We start from the raw sequence: 18,699 nt of genomic DNA on the forward strand, positions 1-18,699 counted from the left end.
TACGCCATCTAACATAATTGTACCATTACCATCATCAACCACTGTTGACTTCAACACATGCCCAGAACTGTAAGAAATATCATACAAATTTTGTTAAAAACTGCAAAATATCCATTAAATTGTCAAGTCTTAGGGCACTAGACCAACAACGGGTGGTCTGATTCGTATAATTGTTTCAGGGCAGATAGATAACAACTAATGTACATTTTATCCAATGTCAGATTTGTTCTTTTAAGTTGCTTTAGTTTCAGAGATATAAGCCAAAACTACATGTTACCTCTTTGTTCTATTTTTAGCCATGTCGGTCATGTCGATTGGCAGGCGGGGTCATCGAACTTTTTTTTGTAAATTAAATACTCGAGTAATTATTATTTTTTCAAATTTTTAAATTGACTAAAAAGGGCAATAGCTCCTTAAGGGTTGAATTGGTAATTTTAGTCATTATGACTTGGTTGTAGATCTTATTTGCTGAACATTATTGCTGCTTACAGTTTAGATCTATTTATAATAATATTAAAAATAATAACCCAAAACTGCTCAATTCCATTAAATTTACTTATTCATGGGCAGCCACCCCAAAACAGGTTGTCTGGTTCATCTGAACATTTCAGGGCAGATCGAGCTCAACCTAAGGAACAGTTTTACTTCGTCAGATTAAGAGATATAAGCCAAAACTGCATGCCATCTTTATGTTCTATTCTTAGCCGAGCAGCTAGTTGAGTAATGAGAAGTGATACTTTGACCTTTTAGGACAGGTGAGCTTTACCAAATGTTTTGGTGGGACAATGTGGTAAATGAAGGCAACATTGGTATACAGTTGTTCGAAATTCATAAGTCGATTGAAGAAAAAACAAATCTGGGCTACAAACTGAAACTGAGGGTAACACATCAAATGTAAGAGGAAAACAACGGCACAACAGGGACACAACAAAAACACAACACTAAAATGCAACACACACAGAAACGAACTATAATATAATCATCCCATTTTCCTGACTTGGTACACAGCTACTTTTTCATAGATACTATTTATGTACTAAAAATCTGTAGTACTGGAAATTTAATTTTAATATTCAGTACTATTTTGTTACTTTACAATTATTGTAATATTTAGGTACCTGTATTTTACAGTACTTAATTTGTACTTGATATTTAGCTACTACGAATTTATGGTTACTACCGTTACCTTTTCAGCATTTTGAAAGTTTTTCTATTTCAAATCTCTTAAAATTATGATTTTCAAACATGGAATATTGTATTATTTCTGTACCAAAATATTTAGTACAATTTAAGAACTGTAAAATACAAGTACCTAAATATTACAATAATTTAAAAGTAAAGAAATAGTACTAAATATTAAAAGTAAATTTCCAGTACTACACATTTTTAGTTCAAAAATAGTACCTAATTATGCAAAAGTAGCTGTGTACAGGTCATTTTAGGAAAACTGGTGGATTAAACCTGGTTTTATGGATAGCCAAACCTCTCGTTGTTATTGCAAAGTAATGTTAAATGTAACATTAAAATGATAACATAACATGACATGACTACAATAAAAATAAATGGTAGAACATACAGGACAGAGACGTACACACAATTAATAGCGACCAGAAAAGTACCAGGCTTATTATCTAGACGCGCGTGTTATCTACATAAAACTCATCAGTGACGCTCAGACAAAACATAAGTTCGAAAGCCAAAAACAGGTACTAAGTTAAAGATCATTGAGGACCAAAATGTTCCAAAAGGTAATGCAAACACAATTGATGCAGTGGTGGAAGCTGTATTGTCTAGACTCGATTTTGTTTTATTTCTCTTTTCTATAATGGATTGTATGAATATCGAAACGTACAATCACGTTTATCAACATAATTATGTTTATAACTATGTCACATATTTACATCATCGATCTCTTGTTTAAAACTGAAATCGATTTAAAAATGAATAACAAAATATAAAAACGCTGAAAATGTCTATCTGAGCTTTTCAAAGTTTGTTTATTCTGCACACATAACTGTCGTGATGTTAACATACAAAAAAATCAAATAAAACATTCCAGGTACAATTTTATTATGTATATGAAAATATAAAATATGAAAAAAGTGTTTATTGAGAAGTTAATACAGAAATTTGGCCAATGCCATTACATGTTCGTTTATGTCCGATGCAGCACTAACGCAATACAATTGAGAACAGTCAATTGACTTATGTATTTACCCGATTATTTTCAGTATTTAAATAATTTTTGTTTGTTATTGATGGATTATTATGTTTACACTATATATAGCTAGTACTGATAAGTATACTATTTCAATTCAATACGTCATAAGTACGAAAATAGAAATTTAATTCACAATCTTGCAGTTCCATATAGCAGTTATGATCCATGTTTGCTAATTTCATTCAAAACAAAGTCAATAAAGTTGTAAATGGTATCATTGAAAACTAAAAAAAATACCATAAACAGTTTTAGGTGATGAATATATATCGAATATATATATAGCAAATATGCATCCAGGGAGACTCGCGATGATTAAAATCAAAACACGTACCAGTATCCAAGTTGACGGCAGGCTACTGCTGCTTCAACGTTTTCAAAGGAATCGTCGCAAACTGTTCCCCATTCATTGTATAACTTGATTTCCAACCGACCATTATTCCCACTTGATCCTCCAACTAAACGTAATATCCCTTAAATTGACAAGCATATAGGTTTTACAATACAAACTAACAAAAGCGCTGCTATTTTGCTTTTTATTATTTGTTTGCTATGCATGAACTGATTTTGTGTCATGCTACCTGGCATATATAAAGTATAAAATCCTGTCACTCAATAAAGTATCAATACTATTAATGTCCAAATATGATGCTGCAAAAACGTATTTATGACTCAAGTTTTGTTTTATTCCAAGAGTTCCTCGACTTACTATTAAAGAACTGTAAAAACAATCCAGTACATGATGCATTTCTTCCATATGTGATCAGGGGTTTATGTCTACCTTAGCTTCATAAGTGCTCTTTTAAAAATTTGATACAGTATGAAGTTTACTCGAAAGATAATTTTAGAGCATTTAAAACAAATCATTCCATAAAATCGTAAAAAACACGACTCATGCTTTAAATGAATTGTTTTGTACCTAGAATAAAAAAAACTTAGTTTTCGAACAGTACTCAGTTTTATAAACAATACATGTATAGAACATATCAAAAATATTGCATATGAACACAATGCGCTAGCTGCTGGGCTGGTAATTATCAATACTAAAACGTGCAAACACAGTGCCAATGACCCATTTGTTTTGAAAACGCATGATAGAGGTTCGTTTACCTAAGATTCAGTAATGACGTTTGATCAAAACGGTCGAAAGTCTAAAACAAAGACGAAGAAGGAGAGCTTAGAAAAGACAACAACATATAGCCAAATCTTACATTTTCAATTTGTACATATAGGTGTTTTTTCATAATTGTTTTCATTATAATAAGGTACAAAAAATATATTGCTTGTATGCAGCTATTGCAAGAAAAATAATATCTCAAATAACAATGTATCCTCTATTCATCAAAATCCGTACCACAAAACAAGTGAATAAAGTTAACGAATATAATAAACAAAACATAACTGAATGCTATGATTACTGGTAAGGGTGCTGTATTCACTAACCAATGTAAAATTTATACAAATGAAATTCTGCTCTAGCTGTAATACCACCAAATCATAGAACGTCACATCTGGTTGCATTCCTTGAATTTGACAGTTGTAGGTAATCAATCATTCATTTAATTACAGTTTGATTGGTGTATCTTCCAGTGATGGTTATTTTTGAATATACAATGAAATATAGTGTGGTGTTTTTCTTTAGTACATTTTGTACTGGCCAGAATAAAACTTAACTCATGCCAAGTATTTTTTTTTATTTGGAACAATGACAAATTCTGCAATTTTTTTTTAAAAGTGCAAATTAAACAAACTGACTAAAAGGGGAACATAAATGATGGTTTGACACCTCTACAGATAAATCAAACGGTTAATAACAGTCAATTATAGTCATTATTAAACATACATGTGTTGGTACAAATCAGGAAAGTTGTTCCTACAATTTATGTAAATGCAAATGAAGACTATGTTCACGTTTCAATAACAAATGTATCTATGTGGAGGGTGATATTTCTCTTGCTGTAGCATATGGCATGTACTTTGCACAACTTGAATTGTTTGCTTGTATATATCTTAAGTATATTTCTTGTATGAAAACAACCATACATTTACTTAAAAGTTACATTAAAAGTATTTCAGTTGTTATCCATTCATTTAATGTGTTTGGCTTTTGATTTAACTATTTGACAAGGGATTTTCCGTTTAGAATTTTCCTTGGAGTTTGGTATTTTTTTGTATTTCACTTTTTATACATAATCTGTTCTTATATGTTTTCCCAAGACTTCAAATACTTTGCAACTATGTTTCTCAAAAACTTATTTGATGACAATTTTTGTCCTTAATATGTTCATGTCGTTAATAAAACAAAACATTGCATATGATATATTTAAGCTCGGAATTTGTTTTTGAAACTTTCAAAATTTTATCACGTCAGAACAACCAAAAGCAGGTTTAAATGTCAGATTTTTATCAGATTTTAAATTTGTTAAGTCAAACGAGTTTGTCTTTATGACTTGTTGGACATCTGTAATTTGTTGTACTTAACATATCTACATGACATATATTCAGAAAACTATGCGCTTGTGTGTCGATGTCGAAGTTAACTTTCTGGAGTGATATAATAACTTTCATTTATTTACGTTATTACATTTATATTCAATAATAAAAAGAATATACTATTTTTAAGTATGCTAATATTATTGTCAACTACCTTGGTCTTCAGTTGGTGGATTAACGAAACACTTGACTCCGATATCTTCACCATGATTACAATTAACAGGCGAACCACGATAGGAACAGTTGGTCAATCTGTTTTCTGTTCCTTTGCACTGCACATCGTCAAGCCAGATGGTGTCATATCCATTATCTACTGCAGCGGCCGGTATAACTATCCCACCCCTGTTTCAATGAAAATCATCTGATATCTTTCATTCTACTCTAGTGATGTCTTATTCTATAAATATGAGTAAAATTCAGGCTACGGCATCATTGAATCATTCTGATAGACAATCATCTAGGTTATATTTCATGTTAGACAAAATAACAGTATCATATTGCTTTTATAAGAGATATGATTTGATGTATTTGAACGCAATAACACGGTTGTTGTCTTAAATTTGTAGAACTGTTGAACATTTAGTTGAATGCACTTGAGTTGTGTTAGGTTCGTATTAATTTTCTCATTTTTGTATTTGAATTGTGTTTGATTGCCATTTATGTTTTTTTGATAGAGTTTTGGGTTATTTTATTTGTTTAAATGTTGCGTTTTAATCATGCTTAAATCACCATAAACCAAGCTGTCGACAGACTACTTCTGCATCAATATTTTCAAAATAATCATCACAAACAGTTCCCCAAGCATTGTTTACAAAGATCTCCAATCGTCCTTCATTTTCATTTTTACCTCCAAAAAGATTTATATCACCTAAAAATAAAAAAAAATAAAGCATCAAACATTTATAAGTATTTGTTTCTTTAACAATAATTGTGTAAACATAATTTCGATTAATCAATATTTAAGCTTTGATAAAGATAGTTCGAAATAGGTTTCTGGTATATTCCGACTTACAATATACGATCTATACATCAAAGTTTGTAATGTATCAAAATAGTTTTGAAAGCGAAAAAGAAGCAAAGCTGTATAAATCATTAGACGTAAAACCAAAACCAAATTAAATGATACCCTTCTAATTATAAGATTCACTCTATTCAAATTACAGAAATATATGTATGACTGGTTATAAATCAAATAACTGAAATCGGAACATATTCATTTAACATTTAAAAATGAACGATCTTTCAGAATGTCCAAGCAGTATCATGATAAACAATAACAACTAAAACAAACAAACAAATTAAAGCAAATTTGAGCAAAATAATGACACCTTTTCTTATATTTTTTTTACATGTTTGGCAGTGTGTACCTATTGTTACATAGTCAATTTATGAATTATGACAAATGCACGCAAACATGTATGAATTAACTATATACTAACCTGCGTTCAGATGTGTCTGGGTGCAATTTATACCAACATCATATGGTTGTGCATATATTGTTGGGTTGAAAACAGACGAACAATTTACAAATCCCTCCTCTGTACCTGAACATCTTACGTTTTGTAACCAGGCCGTACCATAACTTGCATTAACAGCTTATGATGGCAATTGAACTCCAGAACTGTACAAATATTCCAAAACAGTTGTTTAATTTTTTTATTTAGCTGATACATATTATAAAAATGAATAATGGCTTGTAACAAGGTCCGTGTATATCTGCGTCCAATCGTTTTTCGTTTTGAAATATAAAAAACAAAAAACAAAAAAACGAAAGTGTTTTCATTTTTCGTTTTTGATTTCTTGAAAACCAAAATGAAATACAAAGGTGTTTTCGTTTTTCGTTTTTGATTTCACAAAACAAAAAACGAAAAACAAAAATATTTTCATTTTTCAATTTTGATTTCTCAAAAACTAAAATCGAAAAATGAAAGTGTTTTCATTTTTTATTTTTGATTTCACAAAAACAAAAAAACAAAAACGACAGTGTATTTATTTTATCTTTCCAACACTGTTTAATTGTCATTCAAAAAATGACAATGTTGTCATTTGTCATTCAAAAAATGACAATGTTGTCATTTGTCATTCATTTAAAGGTCGTTAAAGCATACATTTTTGTACATGCACAGCGGTTGTCAGATCAATACTACTTTAATCGAAGATAATGTCTCCTGATGGAAAAGTCTTTATCAATCTAAACAATAAGGGTGCGTGATCTTTACTTTTAACTTTGGATACGTTAATCTAAGATGATAATACTGAAGCGTAACTAACCTCTTTTACAATTAAAGCAAACTATATATTGTTGGCGAGGGAAGGGCTCAAGGACCCCAGAAGAACTAGAAAAAATGATACAACGTCTTTCAGACCCTTTCTTAATCTAAAGCGCAAGTTTTAATTTATCTATTTTATTATGTTCTGGACTCGGAGCAAACTATATAGATACAGTGTAAGACTTTTAGCATTTACATGTATGAACAATATCAAAAGACATATGTAGGATGATGAAAAAAATAATGTAATCCACAAAGTCAAGTGTGTGGCTATTGTTAGTTTAAACATATTTATTAATAGTGGATTGGAAATGTTCTCCCTGGAACCAGGAACTTATGTGTTTATATAGTCCGATGCACTAACCTATGTTACTTTTGTATAATGAGGATCAAGGGTCTAGATCCTCGTTGAAGACCCTCCAGTTCCTTTCAAGATGAAGAACAGGAATAAAAACCCTGTTGATTAATAATTTGTATTTTTTCTATATATTGTGTGCGATTTTTTCCCGTGTACATTTACTCCACCTCTCTTTTGTTTCTGTTTCGGACATGGACACGGCTCAATGCTAGTTTAGCCCTCCAATGTTAAAGGTCAAATGTTTTTTTTTTTAATTATTTGATGCCGTGAGATTGGGAATTTTAGCCTTAATGTAAACCATGTCCGGTTTTCAACTTGTATTTACAGCAAAGATAGCATGTCCGGTCGCATCGTAACTTCTCAAAACATCTTCCGAACAATATCTGGACATCGGTGTCGTGGGCATGTACAATTGCTAAACCACACATGAACGTTATTTAGTCTTCGTAGATTGTTGAACGAACGCCTTCAATCTTAGGATTTTATTCTTGTCAATTTTTTCGAGCAAAGCGAGTCGAAAACAATTAAATAGACGTCTTTCAAGCCAACGTTAATATGTTTGCTATACACACAAATGATTTTATTAAACTTGGTAATCAATTATTAATCAAAAATACAGTCCTAGATAATAAAAAATCATGACATATTTGGTCTAGTAATAAAAAAAAATCACACTAAAAAAAACAGTAGTTGTCGTTTGTTTATGTCGTTCTCGCTTCTCGTTTTTTAGCTCACCTGGCCCGAAGTGTCATGTGAGCTTTTCTCATATCTTGGCATCCGCCGTCCGTCGTCGTAACTTTTACAAAAATCTTCTCCTCTGAAACTACTGATCCACATTCAACCAAACTTAGCCACCATCATCATTGGGGTATCCAGTATAACAAATGTGTCCGGTGACCTGGCCAACTAACCAAGATGGTCGCCATGGATAAAAATAGAACATAGGAGTAAAATGAAGATTTTGGTTTATATCTCAGAAAACAAAACATTAAGAGAAAATCTGACATGGGGTAAAATTGTTTATAAGGTCATTGTCTGTCTGCCCTGAAATTTTCAGATGAATCAGACAACCTGTTGTTATGTTGCTGCCCCTGAATTGGTAATTTTAAGAACATTTTGAAGCTTTTGGTTATTTTCTTGAATATTATTATAGATAGAGATAAATTGTAAACAACAATCATGTACAGCAAAGTAAGACATACAAATGAGTCAACATGACCAAAATGGTCAATTGACCCCTTAAGGAATTATTGCCCTTTATAGTCAATTTTTAACAATTTTCATAAATTTTTACATTTTTACAAAATATTTTCCACTGAAACTACTCAGCTAAGTTCATTATAGATAGATATAATTGTAAGCATCAAAAATGTTTAGTAAAGTAAGATCTACGAACACATCACCATCACCAAAACACATAGACCAAGGTGAGTGACACATGCTCTTTAGAGCCTCTAGTTATATATATATAGAGTTTAGACCTTTGGTTTTCCCGTTTGAATGGTTTCACACTAGTCATTTTGGGGGATCCTTATAACTTGCTATTCGGTGTGAGCCAAGGATTCGTGTTGAAGAGGATACTTTAACCTATAATAGTTTCCTTCTACACACTGTGACTTGGATGGAGAGTTGTCTCATTGGCACTCATACCACATCATCTTATATCTATATATTCTTTCGATATGTTTGATTGGGGTCTGGAGCTGGCATGTCAGTTACTGCTAGTAATTATTTGTTAATTTATGAATCATATTCATTTTGTGTAGTGTTTTTTTTACTATTTTGTCATCGGACTCGGATTTCTTTTAAACTGAGTTTCTCTGTGTATATTGTTGTGTGTTTGTTTATTCTACATGAGCTAGATATAGTTGTATAGCGGGAGGGTTGAGATCTAACAAAGCATGTTTAGTCCCGCCGTATTTTTGCGCCTGTCCCAAGACAGTAAACTCTGATCTTTGTTATATTTTTTTATGTTTTTTTTTTTTTTATCTCAGTTAAGTGTGACGTCCATTTTCACATTACTAGTATATATTTTCATTCAGAGACCAGCTGAAGCCCGCCTCTGGTTGCGGGATTTTCTCGTTGTGTTGAAGACTCGTTGGTGACCTTCGGCTGAGTTTTCGTTAGGCTGACTCTTGTTTCTTTGACACATTTTTTATTTCCATTCTCAATTTTATTGATTAATCAATTGATTGATTGATTGATTCGTTCATTCATTGATCATTTTACTACATGCAAAAGTCATGATCATTTGAGAATCCTTTATTTGTATTGTAGTGTTAGTTTCACCAATGAAACTCGATATTAATGTTTGTCTTTATATTAAATTTCTTTGTAAACTCTAAAATTACCGTCTGATTTTAATAAGATACGCAAGAATAATTAAAAAAAAATATTTGGCCTTCAATGTCTCAACCTTTTTTGATGTGAGTAACTTCATTGTTCACTTAGATTTCGATTTTGATATTGTTTTTGCAAGTTTCCATAACAGATTTCCGGTAATTGTTCTGCATAAAACCCTATGGGAAAGCACATTGACTTAATTTTCCAAACGTTAATTGGAACCAAATGATTTGGCAAGGTGTTGCAACCTGTAATGTAAAGAAGTTACAGCCGATTGCATTGAGTGTGTAGGCAAAGGTGGCATATCCTCGGTTAGCTTGCTTGTATTATTAGGTTACAAATGTAGGTAAACTACCCTCCTTTAAGAGTAGACTAGTTCGACAGATAACCAATTAATCTGTCTGTTGGACTAGGCTCCTTCTACAGGAGGGTGGTTTACCTTACCTAGTTACTTCATAGTTCAGCTAACAAACAAGCGATCCAAAGATATTACCTTTGTCTACACACTCAATGTAATCGGCTGTAATGAAAATGTGGAGTTTGTGAGTCGGCTCAAGCAGCCAGTCGGTAGTAGTCAGTTTTCAAAAATATAAACACAAATATTGCATAAGACTCAAACGTAGTACTTCCAATGTTTTTATTAATATATAACCACTATATCATCAGTTTTTAAAATATAGTTAAGCAGTCAAAGACACTATTCAACGAATTTTAAAATTTTATTTCTGGTTCATTTAAGAATTGTGAATGTTTTTTTTGTTACTTCATTGAGGTGTAAAACGTTGACCGAAATACATTTTGTATGAAACGCGGAAGCGCTTCATTCTGAAAATGTGCGCACGGTCAACTCTTTTACAACCCTATGAAGTTACAAAAAGAAGCATTCAATATTTATAATTACATGTTTTAGCTAGGATCATGAAAACACGATTTTTTATCCAAGTTTTCATTAAATACACCTTTGCACTTTATTGTAGGACCTCGTGTCATCATGAATAATGATTTTCGTTGTGTAATGTAACATGAGATGTGCAGTTAGCCAATCAGAATAATGAATTATAATGAAACATACATCTTATGTTATTATTAGTTATATAAAGGCAAAATCAATCGCTTTCGATATATTACACAGCGTACTGCCCGCTTTACATTTTAAATAGTCAACACTTTGAGTGTTTATCGAATCGTAAATAATTATGATTTTTTTTTAATGATGGCAAAATTGCACTATTGGGTGAAATAGCTTTCCTTATTATCGGCATCCTGTTAAATAGTTCACGAAAAGTAATAATAATTCTGCATAAAAAGAAAATAAAGTTGCACTCGTGCTTTAACTTTTATTTTGCCACACAAGACTGTTTTTACAAAACATTCTACCTCTGAACTACTGGATTTCGCTTAAATAAGACTGGACAAAAGGTTTATTTTTTGTATTCAAAGTATGGTGGGCAAGTAAATTATTTATTAGCTTAAAAATAATTGATCCGTGCTATAAATTAATTTGTAATTTTGATCAAGTAGGCCCTAGATCTTAAGCTTACGTCCTCACCTAGTGCAGATAAAAGTATTGCCGCAGAATGTTTTTATTAACTGTCTGTTAAGGGTTTTTGTAGGGTATACGACCTCAACTTTAGACCTACTTTAGAAAAAAAAAACTAAACAGAACAACACTCTGGATTTTTCTACTGTAGACCCGAGCTACCCAGCTTTCCTTTGCACCTAGTGAGGACAATTTTTATTACATTTTCGGTAAGGGTGGGATTGGGTGTTCGACCCCAACTTGGGACCTATCTTTGAAAAAAAAAAGCTAAACAGCAACCTTGATGTTTTTTCTCCAGCAAATATCAGCTACCCAGTTCCCCTTTACACATTTTGCGGACAGAAGTATTTCCGTAGACATTTGTTTATTAACTTTTATGTAATGATGGGGTAGGGTGGGTAAATGAGGTTCACTTGAATTTTTTTTTACCTGGACTCCAATGTGGTGTGGTCTATGCAGAACAATTACCGGAAATCTATGGTAGTTTGCAAAATAATAGTATTTTTTTATAATGTGATATGTATAATGTTGGCAAATAATGAAAGCACGCTTCTTAATTAATAGACATAGAAATAAAGAGAAACCGTATGATAACCAATAACAATCTCCCAGAGACAAACTAAGGTTCATTAAGGCAACTAGTATGATGGTCTGGATTCGGGGTTCTTAATTTCTGTATTCTTTGATATTTTAGGCCATATTTCTCTATTCTCTATACTTCTTGACAATTATTCTCTAACTTATCACTACATTTTAACACCATTATTCTAGCTATTTTATTTATTTCTTGGTCCATTGTCTCTATTATTTATATTTTTTGTCCACTATTCTCGATTCCATAATCCCCAATCAACGGCCTCTAGTTAATGTCATCTTATAGTCTTCACAAATAAGCAAAATTAATACCTGATAGGCTTCTCAATTGAAGGCTTTAATATCCCAGTTTGAATTGTGAAATTGCGGAAATTTTGAAAATTTGATCAATCAAAATACATTATCGTCCTCGTAGTTCGTAAAATACTGGCAGATGGATCATGTTCATCAATTCTAATAATTTTGGATCGACCTTTCTAAACTTAAAAGTAATAAAGTTCACGCACCCATATTGTTCCGATTGATAATGCATCCGTCGACATTATCTTCGATTAAAGTAGACTGTATTGATCTGACAACCGCTGTGCATGTATACTTTAACGACCTTTAAATGAATTAGGAGATAACTGTATTGTATTTTAAGCTCCGACGGCATCAATTGGGGATTTGATGGTCGCAAATTAAGTTTACTGGCGACGCGTTAGCGGAGACAGTAAACGGGTATTTGCGACCATCAAATCCCCAATTGATGCCGTCGGAGCTTAAAATACAATACTGTTATCTCCATTCTAAAGAAGTTCATTTTCTCCTAACACTTATTGTGTGCCTAATAGTACACACTTGTCAGTACACATCGATTACCTGAGGGCCAATAACAGCTTTCATACGCAAGAAATAGTTCGAACTTGTGTCTACCTCATTTTAATAAATTTGGCTTTACAAATATAATAATAATGAAAGATGATTGTTTAAAGTTCTTTTTAAAAAGTTTTTTTTTTTAAAAACAACAGTTGCAGTTCTAGAATTATTATGTTTTTCAAAGTTCAATCAACTGCATCCTGGGAAAGATGGCGCCGAAAATTGTGGAAAGAAGATGTCATCACAAAGTTGTCAAAATTACTGGTTTCCTGAATGAGTCATGTGGTAATTGTAGACATGTACAGTGGAATTATTCACCTCAAACTGTTTTTGATACATTGGAGCTCGTGGTAAGTTATTAATATGTTGCATTACATTATGACTCGTATTGTTTATCTGTGTCAAAGGCATTCTCGTGTCGTTAGCAATGCCAATGGCGAAATTTTGCTGTAGGCTAGAAATAGAACCCGATGATACGACTGGGACAATAGCGTTTGGGGTTTCACCAGTGTTGGATTCTCCCTGGAGTATGGCAGAGTAATCCCTTTTTTGCTTATCACTGGAATCTGAATGATAAGAGTTTAAGCTTCTTTCACATTTGTGGCCAGTTATCTTCATAATTTCCCTGTCAGAGACACCTGAGTGTGCCAAAACGTTGATTGTTGTAGCTCTGACACAGTGGTTGGTGTACACTTTGGTTAAACCAGCATCTTTTGAGATGGACTTCATCATTTCATTCAACATCCTTTCTCCATAGGGCCTACTGGTGTACCATGTTGTGTCGAAAGCTAAAAACTTGATTCTCGGAAGCTGAAAGAAGCATTCAGACTTAGGGTTACGTTTGTCCATATACAATTCAAAAGATTCCACTGGACAGCCTTGCTTATATGTTGCGTAAATTCTTGGTGACTTCTCAAAATTATCATCCCCAAGTCCCCCTCTGTGATTTTTTGTTGTTTCACTTACAACCATTTCAATATACTTGAAACCTCTGTCATCTTGGTTAATAGCAAACGTTTTGTCAGTAAAAGTTCTTTGGTTCTCACGACCGCGTCTTCCAAAACCAAGTAAAATGTCGAACCAAACCTTACGTAGTAGTGCTTTAGGATTTTTGGTGGAGAGAACACCTGACAACCTTAGCTTTTCAAGGTCTCCATCTGAGATTGACAAGTGATGCTTTGTGACATCAAGGCCTTCCCTTTGCAATTTTTTTATCATAGCTGTAAACATTTGGTTAGATTTGTGAAAATCCTGTTTATCTTCAAGTAGAGAGAATGATTTGTTGTGTAGTGGTGCTCGTAAATATCTATTTATAGACACTCTTATGCCTACAAAAGTGCTCGTTGCATATAGTTGACCATCTGTGTTTCGAACCTCTGCATACAAATTTCTAAGAATATGATCAAGCTGTTCTGTTGAAAATTGCTCAAAGTTTGAGTCTTGTTTTGTTTCAGTCAACCATTCTGTAAGAAGAAAAAAAAAGAATTTCAATGATAAATATATCATTCTATTTTTAATTTAATAGTTATTTACATGTATACTAGTGCAACATTGTCGTTTGTTAATTCCATTTTAATTATAATGCAACAACATTTGTAAAATTCATTTTGATTGGATAACAACACTTATTAACACAATTGATGCTATGGAACGCAAGCACAGACAGCATATGACAAGTTTTAAATACATGTTTTAACATTGTTTTTGTCAGTTTTAGAGTGGAGATGACAATATAAGCTGCGACGGCATCAATTGGGGATTTGATGGTCGCAAATATCTGCTAACCCTCTGATAATGCATCGCTAGTTAACTTAATTTGCGACCATCAAATCCCCAATTGATGCTGTGGGAGCTTAAAATACAATACAGTTATCTCCTAATTGATGCCATCAAAATTTGTGATGTTATCCAATCAAAATGATCTTTGTATTTCAAGCTGCGATGGCATCAATTTGTATTTGATGGTCGCAAATACCGGTTGACTGTCTCTGTCAAGGCATCGCCAGTACACCTAATTTTCGACCATCAAATTACCAATTAATGCCGTCAGAGCTTGATATTTAGAACAGTATTTTTAGATTTTAAGTGCTTGATTTGACTTTGTTTTCTGTCTGCAAGTTTTATTAGAATAAACATAACAATTTTTTTAGAAAATCTGACAGCATGAATTGGTGATTAAAATACAGTTTCACAAATGATATCAGATATGTTCCTTACGTCGTAACTACAATTTCCTTCCCTTTCATGAATGTGACCTACCGAGTAAGACTATTTATCAGATTTGATATCACACAGGCATCACAACGGGTGCCACGTATGGAGCAGTTCTGCTTACCCTTATTGAGCACCTGAGATTACCCCTAGCTTTTGGTGGGGTTCGTGTTTATTCTTTGTTTTTCTATGTTGTGCCATGTGTTCTATTGTTTGTCTTTTTAATTTTTAACCATGGCGTTGTCCGTTTGTTTTAGATTCATGAGTTTGACTGTCCCTTTGATATCTTTCGTCCCTCTTTTTTATCTCCTAAGCACTGTTTATATAATATCTGTGTCTAGTTTTTTACAATGTATTTTTGCAAATTGATGGCCACTTTTAATATAAAAATAAGAAGACGAGTATGATTGCTAATGATTATGAGACAATTATCAACCGATAATTAATTAATTGTATTTTAAGCTCAGGCGTCATCAATTGGGGATTTGATGGTCGCAAATACCCGTTTACTGTCTCCGCTTACGCGTGGCCAGTAAACTTAATTTGCAACCATCAAATCCCCAATGAATGCCGTCAGAGCTTTAAATACAATACAGTTATCTCCTCAATTTAAAGCTCCAACGGCATGAATTTGGTATTTGGTGGTCGCAAATACCTGTTTACTGTCTGCGCTAACGCGTCGCCAGTAAACATAATTTCGACCATCAAATTCACAATGCAGTTGTCTTCTAAATTTAAGACTGTGTAAGTGGCAATTGAACAGCAGTAATTTTCAAAGTACAATCCTGTTATTTCTTATAACTCCTAGGCAATATTGGAATAAAGTAAATTCAGAAATTATTGCGTTTATTTAAAATTGCGATTTTATCATTTAAGACTAAAATGCTTGGGATAAAGCTGTGCAGATCATACACTGTACGATTCTGCTTTTTTAGAATTGACACCTACGCTTGAATATTTTGACGCCATATTTTGTCTGTCTTTTTGTTGAAGTACTCTCTGTTTCACAAATGATTTTTTCCAACGCATCATCGTCAAGTTTTGCGAATCTGCTTGTTACTTCTTGTTGTATTTCCATGGCTGGTACAGATACATGTACGTCGTCTGCTGGCAGTGCTGTTGTTTCGGGAGATTCATGACTTTCGGTCTCCTCAATGGCATGAATTGCCTCGGCGAGTTCCTCATCGCTTTGGGATGCTTCAATTTCCATTTCTCCCAACACATCTGACTTCAGCTCAAAATCTGGCATAATCAACTGCCCTAAAAGTTCAATTTCCTCGCTATCGTACAAATACTCAGATTGGTCTTCCATTTTGTTTGTAAATAAACGCGTAGGAATATATGTGATACGGCTTCAAATACCCGATGACATTTCAACCGTGGAATTGATGCTATGCAAATTATGGGATTAACCAATGAGAATTAAGAAAAACGTTAAGACTGCATTAGAATGACATTTTGGAGTTGTTATGAACTTATTGCATACCAATATCCGAGCTGTTTACAGGCCACCGCTGCATCAACATTCTCAAAACCATCGTCACAGACTGTTCCCCATTCGCCATTATGATAAATTTCCAAACGTCCTTTATTCTCTTGAGTTGTCGAAATGATACGCAAATCACCTGCAAATAAGAAGTCTGAGATTATTTAGTTATGTACAAGGAAATGAGCAAACGATGTATATTGACCAATCCTGTTTAATTGCTGTATATTCATATTGTTCAGAACATCGCCAGGATTTAGTCTTGTTTACAAAGTATGTTTAGAAAAAAATATTTAATCTTCGGAATGCTTTGTTCTGGGACTTATTTATACTAGTTTAATAGTCCGAGCTTTATTTGATTGATGCCTTTTTGTATCAATTCATCCCAGAAGTAATTTCAAACTTCCATAATTTAAACTATTACCTGTTCCAACTGGTATAACTGTCGCAAATAATTCTTTTATAACTATCATCTGCTTCAAAGAGATCCGTCTTTCCAGTTTTCAAGATGTCAAAAATTATGGCATTTAGATCTTTCTTTGTCTTTGGTGTCCTGTACATGATATATCATGTACTGTTTTAAGGTGGGAGCAAACTGTATCATTTCCAGCTGAATCATCAAAACTACTCACGGATGGCTTTAAATTTCTTATATTCCACATTTCCAGCAAATAGTACAATAATTTCAGTCTTATAAATAATCCTCATTCCCGTACAGAATTTTTAACTGCCTTAAGTTAATTAAACCAATGTGTCTAGGAATAGATCACCCGTACATGTATGCAACAATCTCTTGAAGAGGGAAATAAGTTTCCCAACACTACGAAGTTATATACTTTTGTTAAATCGTATCAAAATGGTCAATTATGTATAAAAATATGCAGCAGAAGTTCTTTTAACAAAACAGCTGATTACAACCTTTATCGGTTTTTAAATTGAAGAGCATCACTTTTGGTATGTCTAAACACCAAAAAGTCGAAAACAAACTGCTGTTTCCCGACAGTTTACTGCATTAGAACATTTACATATCTACAGATACCAGAGATGTTATACTAATTTCCTGCTGTATTTATGGTCACCGTTTAGAATATATATCAATTGTTAGATTGTAGGCTGTTTTTGTTGAGAAATTAATACCCATATTTCCCTATATAAGCAGTCAAATTTACTGAAAAAATCAAATTCATTTTTTTCATACATAATAACCCAATATGACTTTTAAAAATGTCATTTCCCAACAAAACAAGGTGGATTCATTACAAAAACACATTTATCTCAAAAAGGCTGTTGAACAAAATTTCCAAGTTCTGCCTGGTTTTCTCTGGCATTGCCTCTTAATAAGTTTTATCCACCATTTTTCACAAAAAGAAATGCCAGTACCAAGTAAAGAATATGACAGTTGTTATCAATTCGTTTGATGTGGAGGAGCTTTTTTTGAATAAATTGTTATGCTTTGCAGGTGATTTGCGTATTATCAAAGGTTACGCTGAGAATAAAGGACGACTAGAAATTAATTACAAAGGAGAATGGGGAACCGTATGTGATAATCAATTTGAGAATGTTGATGCAAAAGTAGCATGTAGACAGCTCGGTTATTGGTATGTATTACGTTTAGAGAGGGATTATAAATTTATTATAAATTATAAAGATATGAAAAAAATGTATGAGTGCCAATGAGACAACTCCCCAATCAAGTCACAATTTATAAAAGTAAACCATTATAGGTGAAATTACAGTCTTGAACATGTGAGACCTCATGTATCTCAATTTATAATCAAATCAAATTTTTAATGAGTCGTGATATTAATGACATTACAGAAAAAGTTTATAAGAAACCAAAACATTGACGGCATAATTAAAGTTCGACCAACCAAGTGTCGTTTACAAAATAGTATTAAGAGACTGTAAAAATTTGGCTAACACCGACCGATACATGTGTAAAACCAAGTTTTCAACTGAATAGTGATAGTACTTGATATAGTAAAGATAATTTAAGAAAAGGGAGTGACTAACTCACACAATGTATCTTTAATGTATTTATAGTTCAGGGTTGATGCTTCCTGCACATAAAGTAGACAATGGCATAGGTTCCATTTGGTTGAATCATGTAAATTGTTCTGGTTCAGAAGGCAATTTACTTTATTGTAGCTACAATCACGATATATCCCCATGTCGTCTATACCAGGATGTTGGCGTCCATTGTTTTCTTAACTGTTCAACAGAAGATCATGAAGGTAATATTTTGTCAAAACAAACGTTTAAAGCACTTGGATATACATTGACAAAGCTATTGGACTAGTGCTTGGCCAGCAAAAAGAATTTCACGAA

The 18,699-nt window shown here is 32.8% G+C and overlaps 1 protein-coding gene across 1 annotated transcript; it reads right to left on the reverse strand.

Moving 5' to 3' along the window:
- Window positions 1-12,932: 12,932 nt before the first annotated feature.
- Window positions 12,933-16,197, reverse strand: LOC134689951 (uncharacterized). The gene is made up of 2 exons (XM_063549917.1): window positions 15,834-16,197; window positions 12,933-14,137 (listed from the first exon to the last, which is right to left on the reverse strand). The coding sequence occupies exons 1-2, from the start codon at window positions 16,195-16,197 to the stop codon at window positions 12,933-12,935; spliced, it is 1,569 nt and encodes a 522-aa protein (XP_063405987.1).
- Window positions 16,198-18,699: the final 2,502 nt, after the last annotated feature.

Source organism: Mytilus trossulus, chromosome 11 (assembly GCF_036588685.1).
Source record: "Mytilus trossulus isolate FHL-02 chromosome 11, PNRI_Mtr1.1.1.hap1, whole genome shotgun sequence".
Classification (NCBI taxonomy): Eukaryota; Metazoa; Mollusca; class Bivalvia; order Mytilida; family Mytilidae; genus Mytilus; species Mytilus trossulus.

Bases quoted from the DNA above. Each gene is read 5' to 3' on its own strand.
- LOC134689951 (XM_063549917.1), bottom strand. From the start codon at position 16,197: ATGGAAGACCAATCTGAGTATTTGTACGATAGCGAGGAAATTGAACTT. The intron at 14,138-15,833 runs GTAGGTGTCAAT...TTCTTCTTACAG, and splicing joins TGGCGTCAAAATATTCAAGC to AATGGTTGACTGAAACAAAA.